This window comes from Oryctolagus cuniculus, chromosome 7 (assembly GCF_964237555.1).
Source record: "Oryctolagus cuniculus chromosome 7, mOryCun1.1, whole genome shotgun sequence".
NCBI classification, from domain to species: domain Eukaryota; kingdom Metazoa; phylum Chordata; class Mammalia; order Lagomorpha; family Leporidae; genus Oryctolagus; species Oryctolagus cuniculus.
Genome location: NC_091438.1, coordinates 153,153,424 through 153,170,557, shown reverse-complemented (window position 1 = coordinate 153,170,557; position 17,134 = coordinate 153,153,424). Strand labels below are relative to the sequence as shown.

The 17,134-nt window shown below is 65.1% G+C and overlaps 2 protein-coding genes across 9 annotated transcripts in view; one reads left to right on the top strand and one right to left on the bottom strand.

Moving 5' to 3' along the window:
- CROCC (ciliary rootlet coiled-coil, rootletin) overlaps nt 1–8,817 on the top strand; it is a 48,494-nt gene extending 39,677 nt beyond the window's left edge. For 4 of the 5 annotated variants that reach the window (XM_070079231.1, XM_070079232.1, XM_070079228.1 and 1 more), the window contains 10 exons: nt 1,128–1,297; nt 1,407–1,527; nt 1,674–1,837; nt 4,647–4,862; nt 5,430–5,654; nt 6,088–6,237; nt 6,455–6,655; nt 6,746–6,877; nt 7,702–7,881; nt 8,278–8,817. In XM_070079231.1, coding sequence (XP_069935332.1) covers nt 1,128–1,297; nt 1,407–1,527; nt 1,674–1,837; nt 4,647–4,862; nt 5,430–5,654; nt 6,088–6,237; nt 6,455–6,655; nt 6,746–6,877; nt 7,702–7,881; nt 8,278–8,487 — 1,769 coding nt within the window. In that variant the 3' untranslated portion in view covers nt 8,488–8,817. The remainder of the gene's footprint in view (nt 1–1,127; nt 1,298–1,406; nt 1,528–1,673; nt 1,838–4,646; nt 4,863–5,429; nt 5,655–6,087; nt 6,238–6,454; nt 6,656–6,745; nt 6,878–7,701; nt 7,882–8,277) is intronic. The other variant, XM_070079229.1, reaches the window with a different exon arrangement.
- A 982-nt stretch (nt 8,818–9,799) lies between these two features.
- MFAP2 (microfibril associated protein 2) lies at nt 9,800–15,352 on the bottom strand. Of its 4 annotated transcripts, none has more exons than XM_051828504.2 (9): nt 15,144–15,352; nt 12,325–12,401; nt 11,738–11,824; nt 11,521–11,547; nt 11,345–11,434; nt 11,211–11,255; nt 10,703–10,790; nt 10,437–10,510; nt 9,800–10,261 (listed from the first exon to the last, which is right to left on the bottom strand). In XM_051828504.2, the coding sequence occupies exons 2-9, from the start codon at nt 12,359–12,361 to the stop codon at nt 10,158–10,160; spliced, it is 552 nt and encodes a 183-aa protein (XP_051684464.1). In that variant the 5' UTR covers nt 12,362–12,401; nt 15,144–15,352; the 3' UTR covers nt 9,800–10,157. The 4 variants fall into 4 exon arrangements, with proteins under 4 accessions (XP_051684464.1, XP_051684463.1, XP_051684461.2 ...); XM_051828503.2 differs by having other exon boundaries at nt 11,738–11,827; nt 15,144–15,324; XM_051828501.2 differs by lacking the exon at nt 11,345–11,434 and having other exon boundaries at nt 11,211–11,344; nt 11,738–11,827; nt 15,144–15,296.
- Nucleotides 15,353–17,134: the final 1,782 nt, after the last annotated feature.

Below are 17,134 nucleotides of genomic sequence, written 5' to 3'. Positions count from 1 at the left end.
CGAGAAGACCGGCAGGGGGCTGGGGCTGTCGGTGGAAAACGAGGAGCCTCACAGAGGAGGGCGAGCAAGGTGTCCAGGGAGCGGCAGGGCTGGGACCCCGGGGTGGAGAGGGTGGCCCTGAGCCGCAGGGGTGACAGAGGGGCAGTGCAGCGAGCAGGGTGGGGTGTCGGGGACACAGCATGTGTGGGCGCTGCCTGCAGGCTGGGAGAGGGGGCTGGTGCTTACGCGGGGTGGGGGAGGGGGTCCCGCTCCTTTGGGTGACCCTTGGCTGAGACAGGAGGATGAAGAGGTTAGGGTCCCCTGTCCTGCAGCTGCGTGCTCTGCCCCCCCCCCCCAGCCTCGCGGTCCATCATCTCCCACCCAAGTCCCCGGTTTTCCTGGCTCTGAGACCTGGTGTTGAGATCTAGCAAGCGCTAAACTGTTTTGAGCACACCTTGCCTGTGAAGTGCGCGCGCGCGCGTGCGTGTGTGTGTGTGTGTGTGTGTGTAGTGGGGGTTGCCTTGCCTGTCGGGTTGTGTGAGGAGGAATTGAGGCACCGCGGGGCTGGCACTGGCCCAGTGCTCGGCACATCGTAGGTGCGTGGTCCAGGGAGGTGTTGCGGTGGTGGCGCATCTACCTGGGCCATGGCCCTCATCGTGATGGTCATGGTCTGGGGGGGCAGACATTAGACCCCCATGAAGGGGGAGGAGCTCGCTCCCACCCAGCCTGGGACCAGGGAAGTCTGAGGAAGGGGCCTGAAGTGCGGGCCAAAGAGAAGCCAGGGGCGGGGGCTGGGCAGGGGGAACAGCACGTGTGGAGAGCCGAGGGCAGGAGCAGGGAGTGTCCCAGAACACGGGAGCAGAGGGTGGTGCAGGGTGGCCAGTTTTGAGGGAGTGAGGGGGTGGTGCAGGGTGGCCAGTTTTGAGGGAGTGAGGGGGTGGTGCTGGGTGGGCCTCCGAGCTCTCTCTCCGAGCAGAGAACTTGGATGTGATTCTGAGGGCCGTGGGGCTGGCGAAGTCCTAGCAACAGCCTGGCTGGGCACACGGCAGGGAGAGCATGAGCGAGCGAGACACTTCAGGAGCCCGGAGCGCTGTTCTGGTGGGACAGGCTGGTGGCTCCCGCAGCCCTGAGCGTGTCCTGTCTTCTAGGAAGTGAGGAAGGGTTCAGCAGCCCCAGCCCCTTGGAACGCAGCCCTGGGTCCCAGCCACCGTCCCCAGGAGCTGCCACCTCCCCAGCTCCTCCAGACCTGGACCCGGAGGCAGTGCGGGGGGCCCTCCGGGAGTTCGTGCAGGAGCTGCGGAGCGCCCAGCGGGAACGGGTGAGCCTGGGTGGGAGTGGCTGGAAGGGGAGCAGGTGGCCGAGGGTCCTGCTGGGGCTGCAGATGTCAGAGCAGGGGTCTTCCCTTCTTCCCCCACTTGGGGCTGCAGGACGAGCTTCGGACCCAGACGGGCGCCCTGAGCCGCCAGCTGGCCGAGATGGAGGCCGAGAAGGACAGCGCGACCTCGCGGGCCAGGCAGCTGCAGAAGGCGGTGGCCGAGAGCGAGGAAGGCGAGTTTGACTCGGGGTCCTGCCCTCTTCCCTGCGCTCCTGGCACTGTCTCCCCCGGGCCCTGTGGCGGGTAGGGTGCAGGCTGGGCATTCCGTGGTCTCGGGGCTGTGCCTGGCCGTGCCTGACGGGGCTGGTGACGGCCACAGCCCGGCGCAGTGTGGATGGGCGGCTGAGCGGGGCCCAGGCGCAGCTGGCACTGCGGGAGGAGAGTGTGCGGCGCAGCGAGCGGGAGCGCCGGGCCACGCAGGACCAGGTGGCCGCGCTGGAGAGGAGCCTGCAGGCCGCTGAGAACGAGCTGCGGGCGAGCCAGGTGGGCAGGCGCTGAGGGCCAGGGAGGGTTGACTGTGTGCCCACGGGGGTCAGGGCCGCTGGGGCTTCTGTCTACCCGAGTCTCTGCAGCCCCTCGAGTCTGTGAGTCCCCACAACACCCCATCAGCTTCTTCTTCTTCTTTTTTTTTTTTTGACAGGCAGAGTGGACAGTGAGAGAGACAGAGAGAAAGGTCTTCCTTTGCCGTTGGTTCACCCTCCGATGGCCGCCGCGGCCGGCGCGCTGCGGCTGGCGCACCGCGCTGATCCAATGGCAGGAGCCAGGAGCCAGGTGCTTCTCCTGGTCTCCCATGGGGTGCAGGGCCCAAGCACCTGGGCCATCCTCCACTGCACTCCCTGGCCACAGCAGAGAGCTGGCCTGCAAGAGGGGCAACCGGGACAGAATCCGGCGCCCCGACCGGGACTAGAACCCGGTGTGCCGGCGCCGCAAGGCGGAGGATTAGCCTAGTGAGCCGCGGCGCCGGCCCCCATCAGCTTCTTACCTGAGATCACCAGACTGTAGAAAAAGGGGCTTTTCTTGTATTAAAAAATTGATTTGAAAGTCAGAGCAAGGGAAGGAGAGAGAGAGAGAGAGAGAGAGAGAGAAGGAGAGAGAGATCTTCCATCAGCTGGCTCATTCCCCAAATGGCCTCAATGGCCAGAGCTGGGCCAGGCCAAAGCTGGAGGCCTGGCCCTCCATGTGAGTCTCTTGCGTGGGTAGCAGCGGCCAGGCACTGGGCGAGCCTCTGCTGCTTTCCCAGGGGCGTTAGCAGAGCGCTGGATCAGAAGGGCAGCAGCGGGGCCTCCGGCTGGTGCTCAGATGGCATGCTGGGTCGCAGGTGGTGGCTTAACCTACACACCACAGCACTGGCCCCAGAGCGCGATACACTTGAGTTCAAGTTTGGCCTTGGCCAGGTCAGATGTCTGACCCTCATTTTCGCCACGTGAGACAGGGAGGCCAGTAATGGCCTCACAGAGGCGACACACGTTAAGATTTAGTACACGGGGCTGGCGCCGCGGCTCACTAGGCTAATCCTCCGCCTTGCGGCACCGGCACACCGGGTTCTAGTCCCGGTCGGGGCGCCGGATTCTGTCCCGGTTGCCCCTCTTCCAGGCCAGCTCTCTGCTGTGGCCAGGGAGTGCAGTGGAGGATGGCCCAAGTGCTTGGGCCCTGCACCCCATGGGAGACCAGGATAAGTACCTGGCTCCTGCCATCGGATCAGTGCGGTACGCCTGCCACAGCGCGCCGGCCGCGGCGGCCATTGGAGGGTGCACCAACGGCAAAAAAAAGACCTTTCTCTCTGTCTCTCTCTCACTGTCCATTCTGCCTGTCCAAAAAAAAAAAAAAAAAAAAAAGAAAGACTTTTCTCTCTGTCTCTCTCTCACTGTCCACTCTGCCTGTCAAAAAAAAAAAAAAAAAAAAAGATTTAGCACACGGGTGGTGGTAAATCTCCATGTCTCCACAGAGAGCCACATGAGTGCTGTTCTGGGGGTTTTACATGTGTCTGTGTGTGTGTGTGTGTGTGTGTGTGTCTGTGTGTGTGTATATGTCTGTGTTTGTGTGTCTGTGTGTGTGTATGTCTGTGTGTTTGTGTGTGTCTGTGTGTGTGTCTGTGTCTGTGTCTGTGTGTCTTTGTGTGTGTCTGTGTGTGTGTCTTTGTGTGTGTGTCTTTGTGTGTATGTGTGTGTATGTGTTTGTGTGTCTGTGTGTGTGTCTGTATGTATGTGTGTGTCTTTGTGTGTCTGTGTGTGTCTGTGTGTGTGTGTCTGTGTGTGTATGTGTGTGTCTGTGTGTCTGTGTGTGTCTGTGTGTCTGTGTGTGTGTCTTTGTGTGTCTGTGTGTGTATGTGTTTGTGTGTCTGTCTCTGTGTGTGTGTGTGTTTGTGTGTGTCTGTGTGTATGTGTCTGTGTGTGTATATGTGTGTGTCTGTGTGTGTGTATGTGTGTGTTTCTGTGTGTGTGTCTGTGTGTGTATGTGTGTGTGTGTGTCTGTCTGTCTTGTCTGTCTGTCTGGGACAGGAAGCCCTGGCCCTGGTGGTGGCAGAGTATGCTGCCAGAGCTTGAGATTTCAGCCAGCGACCCCCTCCCCCCCAGGCTCTCTCACTTCTCCCCCTGGGCCCTGTGTGACCACTCCCTTGTGATCACTGCCTCAGTCCAGCCCCCGCCTCTGGCTGGGGCCCGGCTGTGAGCTGGGTTGTTGTGTCTGGAGCCTCAGCTCTGGCCCTGGGCCCAGCCACAGGGGCTGCGGGAGGAGGCCAGAACAAAGCTGGGCAGGAGCCAGAATGGGGGCTCTGAGCCCAGGCTGGGCAGGGTTGGGGCTCTGAGCAGGGCAGGAGCCGGGCTGGGCTTGGGGTGGGGGTGGGGAGGCTGTAGACACCGCCCCATGACCCAGCCCGTCTCCAGGGCAGTGCTCGGGCCTCAAGGACCCCTCGTCTGTCTTCCTGCCCCGTTCCCAGTCCCCAGCCTCCCTCACTGGGAGAATTCCCTCTTTGAACCCTGGAACAGCAGCGGCCCCAGGAGCTGCTAGCTCCTGGGCCAGCCCCTGGGGGCAAAGGCAGGGGCCCTGGAATCTGCATGTGTCGGTGAGCCCTGGGCTGGGGGGCCCCAGCCTCCCGCTGTGCAGACCAGAAACAGAGCCCTAGAAAAGGGGCGGTCCTGGGGCGCAGAGCCGGCCCTTACTGCACGTGCACCGGGGGCCTCCCCTGAGCCCTGGCGGGTCTGGCCTGGTCCCCACTGGGCCCCAGGGCTCCCGAGGGAGGCGGGGCGCGGACCGGTCGGGGGGGGGCCTGGGGCCTGAGCCTGCGCACCTGCAGGAGAAGCTCAGCAAGATGAGGGCCAACGAGGGGAGGCTGGAGAGCGACCGGCGGCGCCTGAAGGAGGTGCTGGACGCCTGCGAGGGCCGCGCCGTGAAGCTGGAGCTGCAGCGGCGCTCGCTCGAGGGGGAACTGCAGCGCAGCCGCCTGGGCCTGAGCGACCGCGAGGCGCGGGCCCAGCTCCTGCAGGACCGCGTGGACTCCCTGCAGAGACAGGTGGGTCGCTCCGAGGGTGCGCGTCGTCCCCATTTTACAGAGAGGCAAACGGAGGCTCAGCGAAGGGCCAGCATCGCTCAAGATCTCGTAGCTAACAAAAGGCAGGGCCAGCATGAGTGTTCAGGACCGTTTGGCGCTGGAGCCTGCGCTCACGGGAGCCACGGGAGACCAGTCAGAGGTGCAGGTCTCGCGGATTCTCTTCGGCCTTGGCTGCTGGGAGCTCAGCTCTAGCTGGGATGTTGGCTCACCCTGCTCGCACTGCACGGGCACCAGCCAGTCACAGGACAGCACACTCGAGGGTCGTGGTGCTCCCAGCATGGAGGAGAGGGGAGCAAGGACAGAGACTGGCATCCGGGTCAGCCAGGCTGATGGGGCTCTGGGCCAGGGCGGTTAAGCAGCCGCAGACTGGGGCCCGGGCTGCAGCAGCTGAGTCTGTGGGAGCTCCTGGGAACATAGGGTGTCAGCCGCCGAGGCCCGGAGAGAGGTGGGAAGGCGTGGGTTGGACACGCGCGGTGGAGGCCGGGTGGGAGCGGAGCCCCTCGAGCACCGGCTCTGTCCTCCTGCCAGGTGGCAGAGGGCGAGGTGAAGGCGAAGACCCTGCAGTTAACAGTGGAGCGGCTGAGCGCGGCCCTGGCCAAGCTGGAGGAGAGCGAGGGGACCCTGCGGGACAAGGCGCAGGGCCTGACGGAGGCCCTGGCCCAGAGCAACGCCAGCCTCACCAGCAGCCAGGACAGGAACCTGCACCTGCAGAAGGCCCTGACGGCCTGTGAGCACGACCGCGAGGTGCTGCAGGTACGGGGGTCCAGGCGCTGGCTCGGTGACGGCGGGAAAGGGCGGGCTGGGGGGGACCTGGTAAAGACCCAGCCAGTGGGACAGTCACTGGGAACCCTGAGGAGCCAATGAGGGCAGGCTTGGAGAGAGGGGCGGGCCCAATACGGCATCAGCCAATGAAGGAAGCCCTGGGGGTTATGCCCAATAAGACCACAGCCTCCTAACAGGCTTGGGGGACCTAGGAGCAGAGTTAATGGGAGAGTCAGGTCCCAGTGGTTCCTGCCTTAGGCGGGTCTGGGCAAGCTGTGGGCTGGACTTGGCTGTCCGGCTCACCTTCCACATGAGATCACGCCTGTCTTACGGACTGTGGACTGCCCCCGGGGTACGGAGTAGAGGGGAGACCTTGCCTTGGGGCTCCCAGGCCAGCCCGGCCCCATCAGCCCCTGTTCCCCAGGAGCGGCTGGACGCCACCCGGCAGGCATTATCTGAGGCGCGGAAGCAGAGCAGCTCCCTGGGCGAGCAGGTGCAGACGATGCGGGGCGAGCTGGCGGACCTGGAGCTGCAGCGGGCAGAGGCCGAGGGCCAGCTGCAGCAGCTGCAGGAGGTGAGGGCCGGGGGCTCCTCTGTCCTCAGGATGGCCGGCTTTGGGACCTTCCCCCCACCCCGCCTTCATCCCCAACTCTGTTCACTCAGCCCACACCTCCATTACACAGATGGAGAAACTGAGGCTCCGAAAGAGCTCTCTGGGCTCAGGAGACAGTTCTGCAACTCGGGCCTCGGTGGGCCAGAGGGGTGAGGGCCCTGCCTGGCTTCCGCCCTAGGTGCTGCGGCAGCGGCAGGAGGGCGAGGCTGCGGCTCTGCACTCGGTACGGAAGCTGCAGGACGAGCGGCGGCTGCTGCAGGAGCGCCTGGGCGGCCTGCAGCGCGCCCTGGCTCAGCTGGAGGCCGAGAAGCGCGAGGCGGAGCGCTCCGCCCTGCGGCTCGAGAAGGACCGCGTGGCCCTCCGGAGGACCCTGGACAAGGTGGGCTGCGCGGGACCTCCCTGCCCGCCCCCTGCCCGCGCCGCTGCCCCCGGGGCCGGTGTGAGCTCCTCCCCCGCTCTCCCTGCCCAGGTGGAGCGGGAGAAGCTTCGCAGCCACGAGGACTCGGTGCGGCTGAGCGCGGAGAAGGGCCGCCTGGACCGCACGCTCACGGGGGCGGAGCTGGAGCTGGCCGAGGCCCAGAGGCAGATCCGGCAGCTGGAGGTGCGGCCCCGCCCCCAGCCTGACCCTCTCACTGCCCCTAGCCCAGGACCCGAGGGCAAAGCAGTCCCAGGCAGAGCCCGCCACCCTCGCCACCTCACTGGTGGGATGGGGATCCCTGGGTCCCCTGATGGAGGTTCACAGGTTCAGTGTCAGGCCCAGGAGATGCGGGCCAAGCAGGTTTCTTCTGCATTCCGCACCTGCACTGGCTGTGTGCCCATCACGGGCACAGGTGCACACACACACACCCCTGACACCCATCACACACACACACACCTACACACACCCCTGACACCCATCACACACACACACACCTACACACACCCGACACCCATCACATGCACATGCACACACACACCTGACACCCATCACACACACATGCACACACACACCTGACACCCATCACACACACACACCTGACACCCATCACACACATGCACACACTGACACCCATCACACACACATGCACACACACACTGACACCCATCACACGCACACACACACACACCTGACACCCATCACACACACACACCTGACACCCATCACACACACACACTCACACACCTGACACCCATCACAAACACGCACACACATACCTGACACCCATCACACGCACACACACCTGACACCCGTCACACACACACACATACACCCACCTGACACCCATCACACACACACACCTACACACACCCCTGACACCTATCACATGCACACACACAACCTGACACCCATCACACACACATGCACACACACACACCTGACACCCATCACACACACACACACACGCACGCACACGCGGCCAGAAGCCTGAGTGGCAGCCCCCGCAGGCCCAGGTGGTGGTCCTGGAGCAGAGCCCCAGCCCCGCGCAGCTGGAGGCCGAGGAGCAGCAAAGGCAGGAGCTGCAGCAGGAGGTGGAGCGCCTGCGCAGTGCCCAGGTGCAGACGGAGCGCACGCTGGAGGCGCGGGAGCGGGTCCACCGCCAGAGGGTGCGTGGGCTGGAGGAGCAGGTAGGCAGGGTCCCCGCTCTGGGGGGGCGGGGCTGCAGGGGCAGAGGGGCCGCCGATGGCTCCCCAGCCTGAAAAGGGACCAGGGTGGGTGGATGCTGGTATCAGCCTGGCTGGGGCTCAGCCCCCTCCGGCTCCACGACCAGGTGGGCCCCCTCGCTGGGCGGCACAGGTGGCCTTGCTCAGGAGAGGCCGGGAGCACCGGCACCAGCCCAAGGGCCTCTCCTCCCTGACGGCCTGCGCCCACCGCGACTGCAGGGCACGGCTGCCCTGATCGGCCAGGCCTGGTCACGCCCAAGGGATGATGGGGGACAGGGTGGGAGTGGGACAGCCCCAGGCTGCACACGAGAAGAGAGGGGCACCCTGGCTCCCCCTGACAGCAGACTGTTCCCAAAACAGGCAGCCCCGGGTCCCGCCACGCCTGCCGTCTGTAAGTCAGGCGGGGGGCTCGCTGGCCTCACGTCTCTGTCCCCAGGTGTCCACCCTGCAGGGACAGCTGCAGCAGGAGCTACGCAGGAGCTCAGCGCCCTTCTCCCCGCCCTCTGCCCCCGCCGAGAAGTGAGCCCCCCCCCGCGCCTGCAAGGCAGGGAGCAGCCCCTCTGCCCGTGACCGCCCGGAGCTGGCGTGGGGTGGGGGCAGCTGTGGCTTCCTGGCACCCCCAGGGACCCCCAGGTCTCCAGGGACGTCCACTCTAGATTGTACAAGGCGGAGCGGAAGCTGGAACCTGGGCGAGCTCTTGTCTGGCCAGCCTGCAGCAGGGGCTCATGGGAAGGAGCGGGAGTCAGACTCGGGCCCTGTCTCTGGCTGCCCAGAAATCTCTCTGCCTCAGTTCAGAGCGTTTATTAGGACATTCCTCAGAGTTACTGTATTTTTATACCTTTTTCTAATGTTAACAGTTGAGAACCGTGTTTTTTGTAATAAGAACCCATTTTCTAAAAATGGTGTGTGCCAACAAGTCCCTTTCCTATACCAGAATGTGCCTCGTCCACCTGGGAGGCAGTGGACAGGCAGGGCCCTGGGACAGGGGGATGGGACCCCTGGGAAGCAGTGTTGGGGGGTCCTGAGCCAGCCCCCACCCACCCCATTAAACAGATGAGACTGTCGAGGCTTGGGGCTGACGCAGCCCGCAGCCTGCCCCATTCCTAACGCTTTCTTGCCCTTTCTCTGGCCCCTCCTCTGGACAGTGACTGGCCAACCAGGCAGCGTGGGGGCAAACTCAGGCTGAGGGGACCCCGTGGGGCAGTCCTGGGCCCACCCATCTGAGCCTCACTGTGCTGGCTGGGAGGAGCCGGGCTGGCCAGTCCTGCCCTGCGCTGGCTGTGGCCCCCTGGGTGGTCCCTGATGCCCCTGGGCTCCCTTTCCCTCCCTGGAAGGTGGGGGTACTGTCCACAGCACCCAGGCCTTGGTGGAGGGCACAGAGCTCAGAGCTGGATCCCACGTGCCGGGCAGCGGGAGCGGTTTCAGCCGCGGGCCTGGGGCCTGGTTTGTGCCTCTGTGCGGCCGCAGCCTTTCCCTCCCAGACGCAGGCCCTGAGCCTCAGGGTCTGAGCTGCCTCTGGCCTCAGCTCCACCCCCAACACACACACACACACACACACACACACACACACACGCGCGCGCGCGCACCCCTTCTGCCTCCCTGGTCATGGGGCGCGTGCCCGCATCCAGCAGCCGGGGTTCAGAAAGCGCCTCCCTGAAACCTACTTCCAGCACCCTGGCCCTGGGGGCGGGTGTCAGGCCCGCCCTGGGCAGGTCCGAGCAGACGCAGGGACAGGAGGCTGGGACGGCAGGGGTGAGGCCACCCATTCCGGTGAGCGCCCTCTCCAAGGGGTAGGGAGCTGCTGGCGGGGGGGGGGGGGAGCAGCCAGTGTTGGAGCCCCTGGCTGCCCTGCTGCACTCTGGACCCAAAGAGGGACTGGACCTTTTGTAAAAACTCATGTTTAATTTTGTATAAAACAAAAGTGGCCCATGCCCGGGAGACGGCCAGCTGGAGTGAGCTCACAGCCCATCCCGGGGCTGTCCCCAGCGGGATGGAGAAGGCACATCGGGGTGCAGGTCTCATAGAGAGGCCTGAGATGTCCCCACCCCGGGGGCAGAGAGTGGCCCAGAGGGAGCCCCCACCCCATGGTGGGCATAGACTGACGCGCGAGGCACCACGGCAGCCCCCCCCCCCCCCGGGCTGCAGTCCACCCACTGTTGACAGAGTAGGAGGGAGGGGGTGGGGACAGAAGCACCAGTGAGGCAGCGCCTGGGGTCCAGGGCTGGGGTGCCCGCTCCGCCCTAGCAGCCCCCGCAGCTCCTGGCGCAGGAGACCGCCACTGAGTGGCACAGGCCGCTGCTGGCCATCACGCCGCACTTGGAGAACTTGTCCCGGCACAGGTCAGCTGTGGGGGCAGGGAGGGGCAGGGGTCAGGGGCTTCGGGCCGAGGACAGACGGGAGCGGGGCGGGGGGGTGGCGCAGGCTCTGGCCGTGGGCCCTGAGTTGGGCTCGGCCCACGGTAGGGGCGGGGGTGGCAGGCCGGGCAGTGCGGGGCGGGGTCCGGGCCAAGGCCCTCCTACCTCGCAGGAGCTCCTCATGGGCACACACGGTGCGCACACAGATCTCCTTGTTGACGACGTACACGCGGCGGAGGCTGGGGGACACGGTCAGGGCAGGTCTCAGCCCCACCTTCGCCCCCACCCCCCGGGGGCCTTCCAGTCCAGCCTGGCCCAGGCTTCACCACAGGCAGGGTTTGCTGTCTCCCCAAACGCCCGCCTGGGTGGGTGGGAGCTGCCCTTCCCCCACCCCACCCCACCCCTCATGGCGGCTCCGTGCCTGCGCCCACCTGTAGAAGCAGACCTCGTTGAGACACTGTTTGCAAGGCTTGTGTATGGAGTAGAGGCGGGTGCACGGGTACTGCTCCTCTCGGCAGTCTGGGTGGCAGGCGGGGTCAGACCAGCGACCCCAGGGTCGGGGTGCAGCCCCCAGCTCGGCCCACCTGAGACCCCAGGCTCATCCCAGACGCCAACACCCACACTTGGCTGGGGTGGCCCAAGGGATGCCTCTAGCCAGCCTGGGCTCCCTGCCCCTCTGGCCCCACCCCTCCCTGCGCCTCCCCTGGCTGGGGCCAACGCAGCCAGGCCCACGGGGGAGGGTGGGGTCTCCAGAGCTGCCCGGGTGGGGGTGGGTGCTGGAGATGCCAGTTGAAAGCAGGGGGTGGTATGCAACTGCCCAGCGCCCCACGTCCCCACCAGCAGCCCACACTCCCCAAGCCGGCCAGTCCACCAGCGCCGCCAGCTCCACCCCACGCCCTGGGCCATGCCTTGGTTTCCCCGGCAGGCAGGAAGTCTTACCAAGGGGCCCAGGCTCCGTGGGCTCTGTCTCTCCGTTTCCTGGTTCTGTCGGGGCAGGCGGGGCTCATGGAGTGAGGTGTATTCAGGGCGGGGCAGGTCCCCCTCCCCTCCCGGAGCAGGGGCCTGTGGCCCACCTGGGGTGGGAACGGGGATGACTTCCTGTTGCACTTGCTGCTGGGACTGGAACTGGAACTGCTCCTCCTCCGAGGGCCGAGTGCTCATCTCTGCAACAGGGCCATGAGGGCTCCGCCCGCCCGCCCTCCCAGGCTCCCGCCCAGCCTGGCCCTCCATCCTGCCCCAGCCCCTTTACCGTGGTATTCGTAGTAGTCCGGGGTTTCTGAGAGCAGAGGAAGGGGGAACGAGTGTGAGTCAGGCTAGGCCCTAGCCCCAGGGGCGGGTGAGGCCACAGCTGAGCCAGGGCCCAACCCCTGGGGGCCCCCATGAGCCAGCCCCTCCTGGTCCCTGGCAGAGGCACACACAGCTGGGGAGCTGGGCGAGGGGGCGTCTGGGGGCGGCACAGCCCTTACCGATTTGGTCGCCGTAGTGAGGGTACTGCCCATGGTCAGGGAACGGCGGCAGCGGGTCCAGGTCGTATTGGCCCTGAGCCAGCAGGCCTGCTGTGGAGACGCAAGCCATGGAGGAGTGCCCCCCAGGGAGGACAGCAGGGTCCTGGAGGTGGTCACAGGGCCGGGGACCCGCACCCGGACTCAGGCTCACAAGACCTCATTCTCCAGCCTCAGTTATAAAGGCCCTTCTGCTAGCTGGTCCTGTCAGCCTCCCTGACCTCACCCTGCCCTGGGACGCCTGCTTGCCCCAGGGCCTTTGCACAGGCCTCTTCCTGGACCTGGGCCACCCGGGTGGCTTCTTCAATTTCAGGCCTCACCTTGAACTTCAGCTCTGCCGAGAGGCTGTCCCGGCACCCACCCTGTTGCTTCCATCACAGCACAGTCTACCTGGTGACTGCTGTGTCCCTTTCCTGGGCTGGGGCACCAGGAGGGCAGGGCTTTGTCCAGTGGACAACAGGAGCCCCACGTGTGGCCGATGAGCCTCTACCAAAGCCCACTCCCCCCCTCCCCGGAGTGAGGGAGCCCCGCCCCCTGCCGGGGCCTCTTACCGGGCAGCAGGAGCAGGAAGAGGGAGGCAGCTCTCATGGCCACGGAATGCAGAGGCAGGGGCTGTTTGTAGAGGCAGCTAGAAGGAGAGGAACACGGGAGCTGCAACTCAGGCCCGCGGAGCCCACTCTGTGCCTGGAGTCCTGCCTGCCAGGGGCCCTCAAAGAGGAGCCAGGCATCTGGACGGCCGAGGGCTGTGAGCAGGGCCCACTCGGCAGGGACCCCCGGGGGCTGCCTCACCAGGGCCAAGGCCTCCCACCTGGCTGCATGGCTGATTTTTTTTTAAATTTATTTTTAAGGCAAAGTTACGGGGTGGGCTGGGGGAGAGACACAGGGAGATCTTCCATCAGTTGGTTCACTCCCTGCAACAGTGATGGCTAAGCCAGGCCGAAAGCCAGGAGCTTCCTCCAGGTCTCCCATGAGGGTGCAGGGGCCCCAGCACATGGGCCATCCTCCGCTGCTTTCCCAGGTGCGCGAGCAGGGACTGGAATCGGAGCAGCCGAGATTCGAACAGGTGCCCACATGGGACGCCAGGATTGCAGGCAGCGGCTTCACCCGCTGCGCCCCAGCGCCAGCCACTACGTGGCTGGTCTTGACCCATGAGCACACCCCACGCTGTGCCCAGTCCTCTCGGGGCACCCCCAGCCCCGTTCCTCACACCCGTTCCTCACACCCTGGGGGTGCCCAGTGCACTGCCTGTGTGGATCCTTGTCCCCAGGCTCTTCCTCAAGACACCAGCCCTGCCCAGCCAGCATCATAGCCGGGACCCAGCGTGCCGGCCCAGCCCGCCACCTGTTCCCAATTAGCCCCCCGGCCCTGAGCATCTTGCTTGGCAGGAAACCACATGCGGTGAGGGGCCCTGGAGCAGCCCGCGCCGGGCAGGGCTCCCAGCCCCCAGAAGACTCCGCTGCTGCCAGGCCGCCGGCCTCCCAAGACCTGGCTGTCTGCGGCCCAGGCCCAGGCACGAGACTGAGGCTGTCTGTCGTCCGCACGGCCGGAAGCACTCAGGGCAGGGCCTGCACGGGGCGCCTCAGGCTCTGGGGGGCCCAGGCCGTGATGTGGCCAGCCCAGGGTGCTGCCCTGAGACCAGTGGTGTGTGTGGGGGAGCTGTGGGGGGGCCCCGGCCGGGGCTTTCATCAACTCCCTGACAGCGTCCCATCACTGGTCTTGGCGACCACAGTGTGTGTGCGTGTGTGTACTGGCCCATCTGTCCAGGAGTGTGTGTGTGTGTGTGTGCTGGCTCATCTGTCCAGGAGTGTGTGTGTGTGTGTGTGCTGGCCCATCTGTCCAGGAGTGAGTGTGTATGTGTGTGTGTGTGTGTGTGCTGGCCCATCTGTCCAGGAGTGAGTGTGTATGTGTGTGTGTGTGTGTGTGCTGGCCCATCTGTCCAGGAGTGTGTGTGTGTGTGTGTGTGCTGGCCCATCTGTCCAGGAGTGAGTGTGTGCACGTGTGTGTGTGTGTGTGTGTGCTGGCTCATCTGTCCAGGAGTGAGTGTGTATGTGTGTGTGTGTGTGCTGGCCCATCTGTCCAGGAGTGAGTGTGTATGTGTGTGTGTGTGTGCTGGCCCATCTGTCCAGGAGTGAGTGTGTATGTGTGTGTGTGTTTGTGTGCTGGCCCATCTGTCCAGGAGTGAGTGTGTATGTGTGTGTGTGTTTGTGTGCTGGCTCATCTGTCCAGGAGTGAGTGTGTGTGTGTGTGTGTGTGTGTGCTGGCTCATCTGTCCAGGAGTGAGTGTGTGTGTGTGCTGGCCCATCTGTCCAGGAGTGTGTGTGTATGTGTGTGCTGGCTCATCTGTCCAGGAGTGTGTGTGTGTGTGTGTGTGTGCTGGCTCATCTGTCCAGGAGTGAGTGTGTGTGTGTGTGTGTGTGTGTGTGCTGGCTCATCTGTCCACGAGGGTCCCCTCCCTGTCCCAGCACCGGAAGTTCCTCCAGCCGGCTGAAACCCTAACTTGGCTCCCTCTTCCCCTGGAGGGGAGGTAGGGGCAGGGGGGCCCTGCGGATGCAGGGGGAGCATCGGCTGCCCTCAGTCCTGGGCGGCTTTGCTCTTGGCCTTTTCAGCCATCAAGACCTCACTGTGGTGGGCGTGGGCGTCCCCATCCCCCACCCACCCACCCCCCTTCTGAAAACCCTCAGTCTCCGCCCCAAAGCCCCCCCACCCCCACCCAGGCCTGGACAGCAGTGCCAGTGGAGCTGTCACTTCTCAGGAGCCCCTGAGCTGGGGATGGGGTGGGGGTGGGGGTGCTCTCGGCGCTGCACGGAGTCTTCCTCCCCCTGAGGGCTGGGCCGGGCCCAGGCTCACTAGGGGTGGGCTGCGGGGGTCGGGGTCCCTCCTGGCCCTAAGCACTATTCCACTGCGGCCTCTGGGGCTGCCCCACCCCCACCCGGCCCCCTCGCCTGCCTCGGTGCTGCTGGGGGAGGGAGCGCAGGGGCCCCAGGCCGGCTCTGCGTCGGGGAGGCCAGGCCGGGCGCCCACCACCCATCGCCGCCAGAGCAGCTGTGCAGCCCGCACAGCTGGGAGCAGTCAGCGCGAGCCCACGTCTCTGGCGTCGCTTTGTCTCTGCGTCTCTCTGGCCTCCCGGGCAGAACAAAGCCGCCCCGTCCCTCGACGCCCCCATGGCGGGCTCCCCCAAACCCAGGCTCTCTGCTCTCCCCCACGGTGACCCCGCAAACTCCAGGTGGCCCCTTCACATCGTCTCTGAAGGCCCCTTGATCGGGGTCTCCGGCAGCCCACCCCCACCCCTCACCCCGTTTCGGGGGTCCTCCGATGCCCCGGCTCGCACCCCGAGCCTCTCCCCGGCCCCAAGCGCCAGGGCCGCACCTACCTGTCCGGGTCACTCCGCCGCTGCTCCGAGTCCGACGCGGAGCTGCCCCTTGGCCCGCTCAGAGCCCCCCTCTGGGCCCCCGACGGTGCCGGCGCCCGCCCCCCAGCCCAGGAGCCGCTGGGTCCTAACGCGAGGCGCCGCCCGGGCTGCCACGCCGCGCCCTCGGGGCTGCAGCCTCCATGGGGCAGGCCCTGGGCGGAGGTGTTGCCCACGGGGCTTCACTTCCGCCAAGCGCTCCCCGCGGGTCTCGCCGGGCCTCCGGTGACGGGCGAGGTGGCCGCTGGCCCTTTTCACAGAGCAGGAGCGAGAAAGGGAGCGAAGGAGGCAGGGTGCTCTCCGGCCCGCCGGCCTCCAGGGCTGCGGGTTCCCGCCGGTCCCAGCTCTGCCTGCACTGCCCACCGCGGGCCAGTGTCTGCCCCCACCAGGGCCCTGTGGCCGCGGGCTACCTCACCTGGCCGCACCCGTGTCTCCAAGGCACCCCAGAGCCCACCAAGCAGCCCGGGGCAGGTGTTCTGCTAACAGGGGTGAGTCCACTGGGACCGGCGTATCCCACATGGGGTCTGAGTCCTGGCTCTGCTGAGTCCAGCTTCCTACTAATGCCCACCCTTGCAGGCAGCAGGTGAGGGCTGGGTCCCTGCCACCCACGTGGGAGACCCGGATGCAGCTCCCAGCCCTGCCTCTTGTAGGCATTTGGCGAGTAAACCACTGTTAGTCTCTCTCTGCCTCTCAAATATAACCTAAAAAATTAAATCCAGGGGCCGGCACTGTGGTGTAGTGGGTAAAGCCACCGGCATCCCATATGGGCACTGGTTCAAGACCTGGCTGCTCCTCTTCCGATCCAGCTCTCTGCTATGGCCTGGAAAAGCATAGAAGATGGCCCAGGTCCTTGGGACCCTGCACTCACATGGGAGACCCGGATGGAGCTCCTGGCTCCTGGCTTTGGATCAGTCCAGCTCTAGCCATTGTGGCCATTTGGGAAGTGAACCAGGGGATAAGAAACCCCTCCCATCTCTGTCTCTCTGCCTTTCAAATACATACATATTTTTTAAAAATTAAACACAATTAGAACTGTGAAACGCTACAAGTTCACCACCTCCTGACCTTGGTCCTTTCATGACCCAGGCTTTCCCCGCCCTCCATCCCTGAATCCAGTCCAGCGCCCACCGGCTGAGTCTCCCTCGTGCACGCCTGGTGTGAGGCTGCCCGCTGTGCCCACCCCAGCACAAGCCGCCATCGGCTCTTGCCTGGGCTCCAGTGGCCTCCACCTGGGCCTTCGCACCTCAGCGCACGGCCATCGGCTCCTCTGAGCGTCTTGGACCAGAGCTGAACAGCCCCCCCACGCCCCTCCAGGGGCCGCCTCCTCCTCCTCTTCCTCCCCCTGCAGCCACAGGGCCTGTGCTCGAGCTCCCCCAGCTGTCCGGTGGCCATGCTGTGGCCGTGGTCATTCCAGCGCTGGCCCTCCCCGCCGGTGAGCCTGCAAGGTCTGTGCTCGTTGGGCACAGTGCGGGGAGCGGCTTCTGTGGCAGGAATGAATGAGCCGCGCGCTCACTTCTGGGAGGGCAGACTTGTGGTGGCCATGGTGGAGCAGGCAGGTCCCCTGCCTCGGGGACAGCCCTCAGTCCTGGGTCTGAGGCAGGAATTGGGGGCTGCAGGCTGGAGACTTGGTGTCCCTGACTCTGCCTCTCACTACCTGACCTCCTTGCCTGCCCCTTAGACTCTGGCGCCCTTATTATTATTTTTTTTAATTAATGTATTTGAAAGGCAGAGTTACAGAGAGGCAGAGGCAGAGAGAGGGGTCTTTTATCTGCTGGTTCACTCTCCAGATGGCCAGAGCTGTGCCAATCCGAAGCCAGGTGCCAGGAGCTTCCTCCAGGTCTCCCATGTGGGTGCAGGGGCCCAAGGACTTGGGCCATCTTCTGCTGCTTTCCCAGGTCACAGCAGAGAGCTGCATCAGAAGTGGAGCAGCCGGGACTCAAACCAGCGCCCCTATG